Source organism: Myotis lucifugus, unplaced genomic scaffold (assembly GCF_000147115.1).
Source record: "Myotis lucifugus unplaced genomic scaffold, Myoluc2.0 scaffold_194, whole genome shotgun sequence".
Taxonomy (NCBI): Eukaryota; Metazoa; Chordata; class Mammalia; order Chiroptera; family Vespertilionidae; genus Myotis; species Myotis lucifugus.
Window position 1 is genome coordinate 2,373,068 of NW_005871242.1, and position 14,025 is coordinate 2,387,092.

Genomic DNA, 14,025 nt, shown 5'->3' on the forward strand with positions numbered 1-14,025 from the left:
TATCGGGAGAAATATTTCCCACTGTCAAAATCACACACATCACTCACCTCTGCTCATCTGTTTCTGGTTCTACCAGGATGTTTTCTTGTCTTTCTTTCACTCTCAGAAACACATATGAATCTAGATCCGGTTTGGGAACTGCCAAAAAAACAATAATGCAATCAGAAAATCCTCAGCAAACACAACCAATATGGGAAAAGTTGCTGGGATTAACTGTACTGAGCACGTAAGGACCCGTGATGTAAAAGCATTTTGGGGGTAGGATGGTTTGAGGAGAGATCTGGCTTCTAGAAACAGCACACTTCCCACCCAGGTTCCACAGAGCAACCATTCATTCAACAAATGATGAGGACTTCAGATGTGCAGGGAATTCTGCTACGCCTTGTGGAGGACACAGGCAGGCGGAACACCTGGTCTCTGGACAAGGTGGTGATAGCAGCATTGGATGAAGCCGCACACTTCCCCAATGATGTGGGGAGGAAGAAGTTGACGTGCGCTTTAAAGGAAAGAGCAGGATTTAAAGAGGAACATGACCCTGGTAGGCAATGGCAAAGGCCACGGCAGAAATATGCATGACCTCCTGGGGGGACAGAGTGTGCAAATCTGGTTAGAAAATATTTCTAATATTAAGGAGTAGGAGGAGAGAGTACAGTAAGTCCTCACTTAATGTTGTTGATAGGTTCTGCGACTAAGTGAAATAATGTGTAACAAAACCAATTTTACTGTAGGCTAATGGATATAAACAAGAATTAAGTTCCTATGGCATTTCATCAATGTTATAATGAAGGGACATTGACTGAAATGTTATTCAGGGTCCTGCCACCTTAGAAACACTGGGATATAAAGTGATAGTCTTGAATGATAGCCTAAGTGGTCCCTCACTGGTTGATTACGGATAAAGAAGCTATGCCATCCCTCCTCTTCAACCACCAACCAATATCTCAAATGCCTCAAGCTGGGCTGCTCAACAGCTCATTTCCTAGCGCTCCATTTGTACCTGAAGACCCCACCAACAGCAGCATCCAGAACCTACTGGATAACTCTCAGTTCTTAGAGCCCAACTCAGGTCCCACACTGCCCTTGATTCCCTCATTTACAGGAGGGGGTTCAGGATAACTGGCTCCAAAGGTCTACGGAGGGCGCCCTGACTGCTCCAGGGTTCTGGGCCTGCCAAAGAGACTCCAACTTCAGGGTGAGTTAACCCCACTAGGAATCTACTGATTCCAGGAAACTCAGCTTAGATTTCAACGTGCCTTCCCCCACCCTGCCATCGGGGTCTACAGTGCTCCAGAGGCCTGAGGGGGACTCACAGCATCTGGGCTAACAAAGCAAGACTCCAATTTCACCAGGACAGGCTGTCCCCCAGCTTCCAATTCCAAGACTGGCTCTAGTCCCTGTAAGGAATCCAGGACAGCGACATGTGTTTTAGGAGGTGTCCACCAGCATCAAGTAGAAGCTCTGGGACAACGGCGTAGGTCCAGCTCCAGGAATTCAGATGCATGCCCATCAGCAGTCCTATGGCTGCTTTGATCAACTGGTCGCCATAGCAATGGGTAATGATTAGGGATGTGGTCCTTGCTGCATTCCTGTTCTTCTAAGGTGCAGACAAAAGTAGCTGAACTGGACATGGACTGGGCCTTCTGTTTCCCTCAGGCAGGTTCACCAAAATGACCAATTCAGAGTTCTACAATCTGGTATGGGTTTGGCTTGCTCCTGGTGGGCACGGTGCCCCCCACCAAATACATGTGCTGAAGCCCTAACCCCTAGTACTTGAGAATGGAAATGTGTTTGGTATGGGGCCTTTACAGAGGCATTTAAGCTGAAATGAGGCCGTTAGGGTGGGGTCTAATCTAATCTGACTGGTGTCCTTATAAGAAGGGGAAGAGACACTCGGGGTGGGGGGAGGTGCAACGGGGGCAGCCATGTGAAGAGGCTGAAAGTGGCCATCTGCAGGCCAAGGACCGAGCCTCGGAGGAAACCAACCCTGCCAGCACCTTGATCATGGACTTCCGGCCTCCAGATCTGTAAGAAAATAAATGTCTGCTGTTTGAGACCCCCAGTCTGTGGTACGGTGTCATCGTAGCCTGAGCTAAGACATCTGGGGAACACGTCTCCATGCATCCTGTCCAAGCTCTCCCACCTGCCACAGGGGTCAGTGTGGCCCAGCACAGGTTGGTAGGAGATAAACTGCCAGGGCTCAGTTGTACTTGAACAAGTGGCTTCAGCACACTAAGCTTAGTTTGTGAACAAGGTGGATTCCTGTCCCTGGAGCACTGTTGGATTTGGTTTGGCAATTTTGTCTGACAAGGTCCTGCTCAAATATGGTGAGCTATGAAAGACAGATACGGACTTTAACCTATACGCTAGGGGTCTCCAGTTAGTTGATCCAAGGTTAGGAGTTACTACCATAAGTCCCTCCCCTCAGCAGAATTTTAAGGGGATTCTGTAAAGAGGGCAAGAGGTGGAGGTGTTGGCCATGCTTCACATCCCCCAGCGCCTCTTTCCCTACCACACTCAGTCCCGTTCCCCACCTTTTCCATAATCAGAGAAACTCTTCACAATGAAAAGATTAGGAACCTTTACTATGGGTAAGGTTTCCTTAGCCTCCCATTTAAATCCTCCTTGGAAGCTGGGCAGTCCCTGCACAGTCTGGCATCTGTGAGGAAGACACTGCCAGCTCTTTGAGAGCAGAGACCCTGTATCATCAGTGCCCCGAAGGGCCAGCACAGTGCAGAGGCCCACTAGACCACTGGATGACCGCTGAAGGAACAAGTGACTGAATGTGTGAGCGAGTCTACATCTATAATGGCAGCCAGAAGAATTTAACCTAACCTTGAAGAACACCTGGCTACTCTTATACCTGCTTTAAATGATTTTCTGTTTTGAACTCAAGACCCTTCTTCTCTTTTCTTTCCAGCTTATCTACATACTTATTTTCATGTTTGAGAGAAAAAGAGTAAAGGTAAAGATCTTATTCTCAAGCACCTGAAGATACCTGGCATGTAAATGATGGCCCCTCCGGATGACTGAAAAGAGAACGTTCTTACCTGACCTCAAGAGGTCCACTTTCTGTAAATTAGGAGGCATATGCTTTAAGGCTACATTCTTTAGATAGGTCTCTATGTTCGCCATGTACCTGAAATACATAGATTAAAATCGCTATGACAACCCAACTGGTAGGAGCCACCAGGACTATCAGACAGACAATGGCTCTGAGATCAGTTTTGTGGACACAACCACCAAAACTCATGCTCACAGGCCGGGGAAAGAAAGGCAGTGCCCACACTCACTGCTCACTCACTCTCTGGCAAAGGCAAACTCTTCTGGAGAAAGGCTGGAAGGCTCCTCCTCATGGCGTGTTCTCTCCTTTTCAAGGACATGAGGAAAAAACTTCTCTATCTGTGGGATAAATGAAAATCATCATGAAAACACCTGTCAAAACTCAAGTGTCAAACATACTAGTTTTCTTTTAAAAAAATCTATATTTTTATTGATTTCAGAGAGGAAGGGAGAGGGAAAGGGAGAGAGAGAAACATCAATGATGAGAGAGAATCATTGATTGGCTGCCTCCTGCACGCCCCACACTGGGGATGGAGCCCACAATCTGGGCATGTGCCCTGAATGGGAAATGAACCGTGATCTCCCGATTCAGAAGTTAACACTCAACCACTGAGCCACACCGGCCAGGCATTAGTTTCCTGAAATAGGTTGAAGTTAATACAAAAATTGACTTCAACAATGGCAAATCTTCCTTGTCAAGACTGTTTTTAAAAATAAGACCTATATTCTAGACTGCAAGAAGGTAGGTTTCAAAGAATTCAGAGGAAACATAAGGGCTCTAAAACTAATTAGATGCTTTCTGTGAGAAGCCACATCCCGTGTGGCTTAGGGTTTGGGATCTGGAGAAGGGCTGCGGGCAAATGATGAGACGAGACAAGAAATAATAATTTGGAAATTGGGGGCCAGGCGGAGAGTCCAACGCTAGGGGAAGGACTTCGCTGGTGCCCAGGCCCTGCCAACCTTTATTCAATTTTGGATACACCCATTGCCCTTAGTCAGGCAGGCAATTCCGGTAATAGACAGACTATCTTAAAGGTCAGTAAATATTAGTAAAGATTTACTTTGAGACTATTTTGTCAGGAAATTGCTTGAGCCACAATTGTCTCGACTAAACAATTGGTGCATAGCTTTGGCCCTTGCCAGAGCTCAAGGTTCACCAGCATTCCGGGATTCTTGTTTACACTTTTCTGATAGTGAAGACAATGGGTAGCTTCCAACAGCTTTCATAAAAGATAATCTGAAAATACAATTGTAAATGATATTTAAGAGGAAGAAAAGGGTATATTATTTAACATCCTATGTAATTGTACAGGGTATTCTATGAGATGAAACATATACAAAAGCTGGAAAGATGCATACAGAATACAGAAGTAGATAGAACAGTGACACTTAATTATAAAAATGTAAACAGCAAGCATAAAGCCTACAATGAGGTAAGGCTTGGAAAAAAATGCGAAGAACTACTAGGGGAAAAAAATAGCTAAAAGCTACAAAAAGACATGAACCTGGAAGGTCAAAGACATGACCTGTTGTCTGAAGTCAGTGATATAAGCAGGGAAATGACAATGGCAAGGAGGAACTGAAGCCCAAGCTAAAGGAGCAGTTATTTATTTTTTCTTTTAAAAATATATATATTTGTATTGATTTCAGAGAGGAAGGGAGAGGAAGAGAGAGAGAGAGAGAGAGAGAGAGAGAGAAACATCAATGATGAGAGAATCATTGATTTGCTGCCTCCTGCACAACCACCACTGGGGATCGAGCCCACAACCCAGGCATGTACTCTGACCGGGAATGGAACTGTGCACTCCTGGTTCATAGTTCGATGCTCAACCACTGAGCCATGTTGGCTAGGCAAGCAGTTATTTATTTAAAGGAGTAGTAAGTCATTTGGCTTGGATCAATTATGTTCCAGGATAAATTATATTAGCATTTATATGGGACTTAAGTGCACAAAGAACTTTCTCCTGTTATATGTAAATTGCTACTACTACTGTATCACTTAGTGTACTAAAAATTTATGTAGTTTCCTAAACTCAGAAGAATTAGTTCTTTTGAAAATTTCCCAAATACAGAAGGTAGGGAATCTACACATACAGATTAGTGTCCTTAACCCTGATATGTGGCATTATATTAGAATAGATAATTTAAAAGATGGTTTATGAATTCAAAGAAAAGTAAGTAGTTAACACCAAGAGGATTTATACAAAAAACAACAGAAAAGGGAGTGGCCTGGCAGTTGGGGGTGTCTCAATATTTTCAAAACATGATAATGTCTTTCTGACACCTTTGGGAACGAACTGTAAACCTGGGGCTGGGTGACAGTATAGAGTGGGAGACTCAAAAACAGTTGAACAAAAAATATTGATTCAACGGAGAGATGTCAATGGGTAGGGAAAGCCTCTGGTGGAATATCCTATCATTGGCCCAGACCTATTTAAGGAGTCAGGTAAGATGTTTCATGACATACTTATCAAACTTGCGATGACATAAAGTGTTAAGAGAGAGTAATACATTAGGTGACAAGATCAGGATCTAGAGACCATGGAAATGGCCCAATTTAATAAGTTAAGCTTAAGAGGGATAAGTATCAAACCCTACATTTAAGAGTCAAAGATCCAGCCATACAAATACCAGACGGTGACAGGATGGGGTAACAATAACTTAAAAACTTCAGATACGGTTAAAGTTTACAATGAGTGCATGTGAGCTCAGTGTGAGGAGTCTCCTAAATACTAATGTAATACCAGGCAGTATTATTACCATTTTAATATCCAAAATAAGGGAAGTGACCATCCTGCTTTTCACAAACATGATCAAACTACAACTGAAATATTGTATTCAGTTCAGGTGGTATAATTAAAGAAGGATACTGACCAACTAGAACTTTGTAGGGAAGAGACCAGGAGAGTAAATGGAAATAAATGGTTGAAACATTTAACTGAGAGGGTTCAATGAGACTCGTGAACTGTTTTCAGATGTCTAAAGAATTCTTATGTAGGAGCATGTATTCATTCAGTGATAACTAAGGGGATAAGCAGAGCCAGAGAAGAAACTTCAAGAAGAACTTTCTAGGGTTAAAACAGATACCATACAAAATAGGAATGTTCTGCATTTTTACAAGTTAGATGGCTGCAGACTCTGGTTGACTGTCAAGGCAGCACTGCCAGGCTGTAACTCCAGGGGACACCATTCACACAGCCAAAAAGTTGGCTAAAAATGTGTTCCCAGAGGTGTGCAGCACATGTTCCCTCTATGCTCCAGAACAATCTCTTGTCCTCTTACTCTTTAGCTACCCTGATACTGGACCTCAGCAGCATCTTCAGGGCCTGGACCCTCCCAGGCCCCAGCCCAAGTTTTCCCCAAGATGTTCTGTCTATATTATAGACTGCATCGCCTTAATGCCTACAGATATCCCCATGTCAAACCTTCATGAGCCGACACCGCAAGTAGCTGCTAAGGACATAACGGATCCTCTCTATCTCCATTCGATGGATACTGATCTTCAGGTCCCCCTTCTTTGCTCTCCTGAGATTTTCTTCCTATTAAAAGGGAAAATGAAGTTTATAAAAAACATGATATTCAAAGACTAAGAACCTTCTTTGTTTAATCTACACAGAGCCCACAAGGACCATCATCATTGGCAATGTTGAGGGCTCGAACACTACATTTAGGTCAAAGGAGAACAAAATACTCCCAAGAGTTCTATTTTAATTCCTTAATTACACAAATAATATATGACTTCAGTCTTATCACATAAAGTTCAAACAATACTCATTGACATACCTCAGATATATTGTGGGTTTTGTTCCAGACCACAATAAAGCGCGTCATAATCTTTTTGCTGGTGGGGGGTGGGAGGGTCTTGCCTTCAATTTGTAAAAAACTCAACACATGTGAAGTGCAATAAAATTAGGTGTACCTGGCCTGGATGGTGTGGCTCAGTGGTTGAGCACTGGCCCATGAATCAAGAGGTCATAACTGGATTCCCAGTTGGGGTACATGCCCAGAGAGGGCTTGATCCCCAGTGGGGGGCATGCAGGAGGCAGCCAATCGATATTTCTCTCTCACCGATGTTTCTAGCTCTATATCCTCTCCCTTCCTCCCTCTAAACTCAATAAAAATATATTAAAACACACATATAAACTAGGTGTACCTGTACTTTTAGAATAGTTAAATCGAATCTGAATATGATTGGTCAGAAGGGCCTACAAGAACTCCAACCCAATTGTAAAGGAGATAATACAGCAGATAGAAGAAACGTCTAAAGCAGGGGTGGGCAAACTTTTTGACTCGAGGGCCACAATGGGTTCTTAAACTGGACCGGAGGGCCGGAACAAAAGCATGGATGGAGTGTTTGTGTGAACTAATATAAATTCAAAGTAAACATCATTACATAAAAGGGTACGGTCTTTTTTTTTTTTTAGTTTTATTCATTTCAAATGGGCCGGATCCGGCCCGCGGGCCGTAGTTTGCCCACGGCTGGTCTAAAGTCTAAAAAGTAGTTAAAACATCAATTGAGAAACCATAAAATATCGATGTTTTAAAGCTACTCTGAGGTTGATAATGACTTAGGCCAAGCTCATCTAAGACAAGGGCCACAAACTCACATGTCTACTGGGAACAGGCAGGTAAGATATAGACAGAGGTCCTCAAACTTTTTAAACAGGGGGCCAGTTCACTGTCCCTCAGACATTCCACACATGCGCACTGCGGGCCCGGGACGAGTCGGCTGCTAAGCAGGACAGGCAGCGGTGGCAAAAACACCTGGCGGGCCGGATAAATGTTTTCAGCGGGCTGCATGTGGCCCGCGGGCCGTAGTTTGAGGACCCCTGATATAGGAGAAAGGTGAGCAGTTAGGGACTATGGGGCACTGAGACTTCACTGAAAGGCGGAGGCCCTTACCTTGCCTTGGTCAGCTGTTTTCGTATAAAAACATGGGGCTGGTGATGATAGGTTTTTAGACTTCTCATGGGAAGCTGATATTCAGATATTCACAGGTACTTTCATGCTTTGTAAAGGTAGATAACTAATTCAATACTTAAAAACAAACTAGACTGGGCCAAACAAAAGAGATTTGCTATCAGACCTCTCACTATACTGACAAACTCTTTTAATATTCTCCTCCTTTATAACCCTGGGATAAGCAGTTCTTACCATGTGGTCTAGCTGTTCCATGACACATTCCACAATTTCAGGCTTGCTTTCCAGAAGGTCAGGGGCAAACTTTTCATTCATCCAAGCCTAAAAAACAACACCAAAAAAAATTACACACACACACACACACACACACACACTACTCATAATGGAGCAAAACAACCCTGTAAGTCAGTACATACCCCATGAAAATCACAGCTGTTTCAGGTAAAGAAAACTGCCTACCAGTTGGAAATACTGGAAATGTGGAAATGTGCTGAAGGCAAGCTGTTTAATAACAGTTTTTCCATTTCTTTTAGTAGGAAATTGGGTTTGCAACCTTATATTTAACCAACATTACAAAAAAATCACTGTTCACTTCAAAAATGTTGTTAGAAAACCTGTTGCTGAGAGTAACACCACCTGGTGTTCAAACAGTACCTTTTACCAAGTAGCATCAACACATTCCCTTCACCTGCAATTTCCACCAGGGGGCACTAGCACCTATCTATTTGGGGAGATGCAGTAACACTAATAAATCTATACATCTCTTCATTCCTGAATCTCAAAGCACTTTGCAAATAGTTTTTGTTCATCATAATATCTGAGAGGAAAAAAATATAGTTAACCTCATCTTATTGATGAGAAAACACAGATTAAGTTATTTACTAATGTCCAAGAATATAAAGAATGGCAATAGAAGTGAATATTCATCTATTAAACAGCTTTGGAACAAGAGTTTAAATCCCTAATTTATGACTCAGGCACAGATGCTTGGTGCATTTCAGAAATTACGAAGGCTTAGAAAATGAAAATGCCCACAGGTGACTGAGGAAATGTTTACTTATCTTTCAGATACAGAAAATTTAGTTTTAGCACAGCTCAGAATTACATGCCAATTAGGCTCAGTTTATTTCTTTTGACATCATTGAGTCTCTGCTTCTCCAATTATCACCATCAAGACACATTCTTAAGTACTGGGTATTGCTACTATCATAAACTTTTTCAGGTGCTCAAGCTTCTGTACTAGTGTTGCAGAAGTTACCCAGAAAGACAAGAAGTATAATGAATGAAAGAGCAAACTGTCATGGAAAACTTATAAAGAAGTTTTTCTTTTTAACTGACTTTATTAAATATTAATAGTTACAAAATACTTATAAAATACATATGAACATGAAGAATAGTAATATAAATATCTGTGTACATTTAACTTCATTATCAAACATTGTCATTATTTTAAGTTTCTGTGTCCTTCCCTTCTCAGAGGTAATCATTAGCCTGAATTTGGTGTTTAATATTCTGTACAGTTTCCCTACATTTGTTTTTAACTCTTAGTAGTGCTTTCCAATTTTTACATGACAAGGAATGAAAAAAAACCAGCTATCATTTTTTTAAAAATGATAGTGCTGGTACCGTACACTGGGGTAAAATGGACTAGATTTGGGGATGAGATTTCTCATTTATATTATGAAATTATGATAAAATATAAAACGGGGGGGAATATTAGTATAAAACTTTAAAATTAAATCTTTTCAAAATTTTCAGTAAAAAATTTGTGTTTAAATCCATGGTCTTCTTTTTTTTTTTTTTTTTTAATAATTAGGTTCTATATTTAAAATGACAACATCTGGTTCTTTTTTTTTTAATCCTCACCCAAGAATATTTTTCCATTGATTTTGAGAGAGAGCAGAAGGGAGGGGGAGAGACAGAGAAACACTGATGTGAGAGGGAGACATTGATTGGTTGCCTCCCACATGCGCCCCAAATAGGGCTGAGGATTGAGCCTGCAACTGAGGTACGAGCCCTTGACCAGAATTGAACCTAGGATCTTTCAGTCCGCGGGCCAACGCTCTATCCTCTGAGGCAAACTGGCTAGGGCTACATCTTGTTCTTGATCAACATTTTTAATGATAATCTGTTCATGTTGTGGGCTAAAGTGTGTCTCCTTCCACCCCTCATTCATAGGTCGAAGTCTTAACTCCTTGTACCTTAGAATGTGACTGTATTTGGAGATTGGGTCTTTAAGTTAAAATGAGGTCATTTACGTGGACCTTGATCCAATATGACTGGAGTCCTTTTAAGAGGGGTACACTTGAACACAGACACACAGAGGGAAGCCATGTGAAGACACAGGGAGAAGACGACCATCTACAAGCCTAGATGATAGGCCTCAAAAGAAATCAACCTGTTGACTGTATCAATTTATATGCTCACTGCAGTATACAGTGTGTGCACTTCCCAATCAGCAGCACCTTGATTTTAGACTTCTTGCCTCCACAGTTGAGAAAATAAACTTCTGTTCTTTAAGCCACCCAGTCTGTGGTACTTTGACATACAGTCTTAGCAAACTAATACAATCTACACTAATAAAAGAGAAAGATGCAAATTGACCGTACTTTCACGACACCCACCAGCCAATCAGGAGTATGCAAATTAACACAACATAGATGGCCGGTTAATTTGCATACACAGGTGTTGAGGGGCCAGGGATGGGGTGGGACGCTTGCATCATCAACGTTCCGTACCGCCCCAGCTGCTCCGGGCCTCTGGGCAGTGTGGGAAGGCAGAAAGGCGGCTCCGGGCTGGAGCAAAGACAGAAAGGTGGCTCTGGGCCAGAGTGAAGGCAGTGCTGGCAGCCAGGGGAAGGAAGGCCCATTCTTGCACGAATCTTCATGCATCAGGCCTCTAGTCATTAAAATGAAAAACTATGCACTGTAGGTAATAACTTTCAAGTCAGTTTTTACAGACATTCAGGAATACCCCATATATACTCCTGGAGCTGTGTTTATCAGTGGCCCTTGTCAGGGTGCTTCTTAGGCTATGCAGCCTCAGTCTGTGTCTGCAAAAGCTGTCCAGGTGGTGGACCAACTCCCTGGCTGCACTCAGGGCACTGCAGGAGAGCATCAGGCCAGAGGAACAAGTCATGCTCGCCCACTGCCAAGCTGAGGCTGTGCTGTCAGACGCCACTATCCTCAGGCTGCCTTCCAGGAGCCCTGATGACACCCAGCCTGGTGGCTCTGGCTGCCCGGGAGTGAAGGGTTAACATCACTGAGGCACATGCAGCACATCAGTGTGTGCCACATCATCCAAGCTGACAAGCTCTTCCTTCAACAATCGTTTTGAAAAAGTTTGAATTTAATCATTTCTTCAGCAATGTATTTTTTGTTGTTCTATGCTATGTTCCTGGTTGTTATCCATGCTGTAGCAGGAGCTATCTTTTATTCACTTTATTGTTGTTGTTTTCTCATTGTGTGTATATGCCATAATTTTTTTTATCCATTCTATTGTTCTATCCAATCCATTCTATTGTAGGATATTGGGGTGTTTACAGTATTATTGCAAGCAATGCTATGAACAGTTTGTGCATGCCTCCTGGAGTACACATGAAAGTTTTCTCTAGGGTATATACCAGGGAGTAGAATGATTGAGCCACAAGATATGTGGGCCTTCAACTTTACAATAACAAATTATTTTCCAAAATGATGGTATCAATTTATATGCTCCCTGCAGTATACAAGTGCACTTCCCAATATTTTATATTGTTCATTTTTTTCATTTCTGCCAATCTGATGGGTATGAAGTGATATTTCATTGGGATTTAAATTTTAATTTTCCTGACTACTAAAAAGGTTGAAAATCTTTTTATATGACTGTCGGCCATCCTGCTTTCTGCTTCTGGGAGATGCCTGTTAAGACTTCATTTTTCTACTGGTCAGTTTGTAAAGTTTGTTTATGTACTGTGGATACTAATCTTTTGTCAGTTATATTTGTTGCAAATATTTTCTCCCAATTTTGTGGCATGTCTTTTTACTTTCAAGGTGTAAAAACAAGAGTTCTTAACTTTAATTTAGTTGAATTTATCAGTTTTTTCCTTTATGCCTTGTGCTTTTTGTTCAATGAATTCTTCCCTAATAAATCAGGGGCTCTTAAACTGAGGTCCACAAACTAGGAGAGCAGATTTTAGGGTGTCTGTGAACCTCCTAAAATCATACGCCAAATTTTGCATGGATATATAGATGTGTTATTTTGGGAAGAAGGGCCAGCTTTTTAAAAAAGTCTGTGATATAAAAACAAATTAAGAATCACTACTATATAGTAAGGATTAGGATATAATTTTAAAATTATGATGGCACATATGGTAGGAAAGAATGAAGAATACAAGTACTAAAGTAACAAACATGAGTGAGTTCTAGAAAGGGAGTAGGCAAGAATAAGGCAGTAGGTGTAGTGGATTAAGAACATACATTTTGGCCCTGGCTGGTTTGGCTCAGTGGATAGAGTGTCGACCTGCGGACTGAAAGGTCCAGGGTTCGATTCCAGTCAAGGGCACAAGCGCGGGTTGTGGGCTCAATCCCCAGTAGGGGGCGTGCAGCCAATCAATGATTCTCTCTCATCCTTGATGTTTCTATCTCTCTCTCCCTCTCCCTTCCTCTCTGAAATCAATAAAAATGTATTTTAAGAGAAGAACATACATTTTGTGGCCAGAGACCTGGTTTATTTCCTGGCTCTGCTGCCAATGTGTGACCTTAGGTAAATTTCTTTACAAATCTCTAAGCTTCAGTTTCCTCATCTGTAAAATGGAGATAACAGCAATACCTCCCTTAGTGGGTTGTAAGAATTATTACTACTCACAGCTAATATTCAACGAGAGTTTATCATGTGTCAGATAATATAACATGCTACGCACTTTATATGTGTATTATCTCATTTAATCCCAACAATTCTGTGAGGTAGCTACTATTATTAATTCTATTTTACAGTCAAAGACGTGCTTGAGACAAGCTATGTGATTTGCCTAAGGTCACATAATAGACCAGCGGCATGGAGGAATTTAAATACAGATAGTCTGAACACCATAGCTTCACAAGATAGTAATTGTAAATAACAGTTACTGGCACACAGGAAACAATCAAACCATAGCTATTATGACTGAATGGAGAGATAGCCTATAAATGATTTTAGATAAGAAGTGGAATATAGAGAACAGTTGAAAAAATAAAGTATATGGAAGGAAAAGGGTGAATAATAATAATACCAGGTTTCTCTTAAAAAAAAAAAGAAGTGTTTCAGTCGTTTTTTGCTAAACCAGGCATTCTACAGGAGAACCAGCAGATGTTTCAAGGGACTAAGGCAAAAACGTACAAGTCACCACCTCATTTCCGTAGTCCCTGCACGTCACAAATGCTTGCTCTGTGAACTGTTCTAGTCAATGTACCCAAGGCTGCTCCCTCCTGGCCCCATCTGAGGATTTATATTTGACATAATGAGGTCTCTAGCAGAGGCTGGCACCCCTATTTTTAATTTCTGTGTAGATGGGAAGATCCAGTCCCTCTTCTCTTGAGTTCCATTTCTTCATTTCCCGATTCCTGACATTTGCACAGTTGGACTGAATAAAAAGGCCAAGATGGGAGCAAGGGGATTCTACTTGGGGTGCTCACCTGCTCCAGCCGTTCAATGAGCTCTGCGGGAGTTAGAACCACCTCCTCACTACCGCCATCAGAGTCCTGTCCCGGGAGACCCAGTTCCTCTGTCATCTTCCCCGGTACCTACTGAGAATAAAAGAACCAATACTCTCCTAAGCATTTTCCATTTATTTGCCAGAACAGGCAACTATGTATCCACAGCTGGGCGTGTAGAGGCTCACTGGCAGTAGCTAGAGAATGCATTGGCGCTGCCCTTTCCATTCTGTGCCTCTCCTCACACCTTAGATCGGGTATCAGTCCCGAAGTGTCCCACATACACCTGAACTGAGCGCCCGCACACCAGGCAATAGTACTGTCTCGCGCGAGACGCGCTCTCGCACGGCCGTGCTCCGCTCGAATATGAACGACC

At 42.1% G+C, this 14,025-nt stretch overlaps 2 protein-coding genes across 3 annotated transcripts in view; both read right to left on the reverse strand.

The window, feature by feature from the left end:
• The window catches only part of MBD3L1 (methyl-CpG binding domain protein 3 like 1), a 20,904-nt gene extending 17,561 nt beyond the window's left edge, over positions 1-3,343 (reverse strand). Inside the window, exons 1-2 of the mRNA XM_023760813.1 lie at positions 3,302-3,343; positions 3,048-3,136 (exon numbers count right to left, since the gene is read on the reverse strand). The gene's annotated coding sequence lies outside the window, so the exon portion shown is untranslated. The remainder of the gene's footprint in view (positions 1-3,047; positions 3,137-3,301) is intronic.
• The window catches only part of GINS4 (GINS complex subunit 4), a 15,474-nt gene that overhangs the window by 983 nt on the left and 466 nt on the right, over positions 1-14,025 (reverse strand). For both annotated transcript variants that reach the window (XR_002831246.1, XM_006097065.3), the window contains exons 2-7: positions 13,632-13,742; positions 8,215-8,301; positions 6,486-6,599; positions 3,302-3,399; positions 3,048-3,136; positions 48-138 (exon numbers count right to left, since the gene is read on the reverse strand). Coding sequence is in view for 1 of the 2 variants with exons in the window: in XM_006097065.3 (XP_006097127.1) it covers positions 48-138; positions 3,048-3,136; positions 3,302-3,399; positions 6,486-6,599; positions 8,215-8,301; positions 13,632-13,727 (575 nt within the window). In the remaining variant the exon portion in view is untranslated. The remainder of the gene's footprint in view (positions 1-47; positions 139-3,047; positions 3,137-3,301; positions 3,400-6,485; positions 6,600-8,214; positions 8,302-13,631; positions 13,743-14,025) is intronic.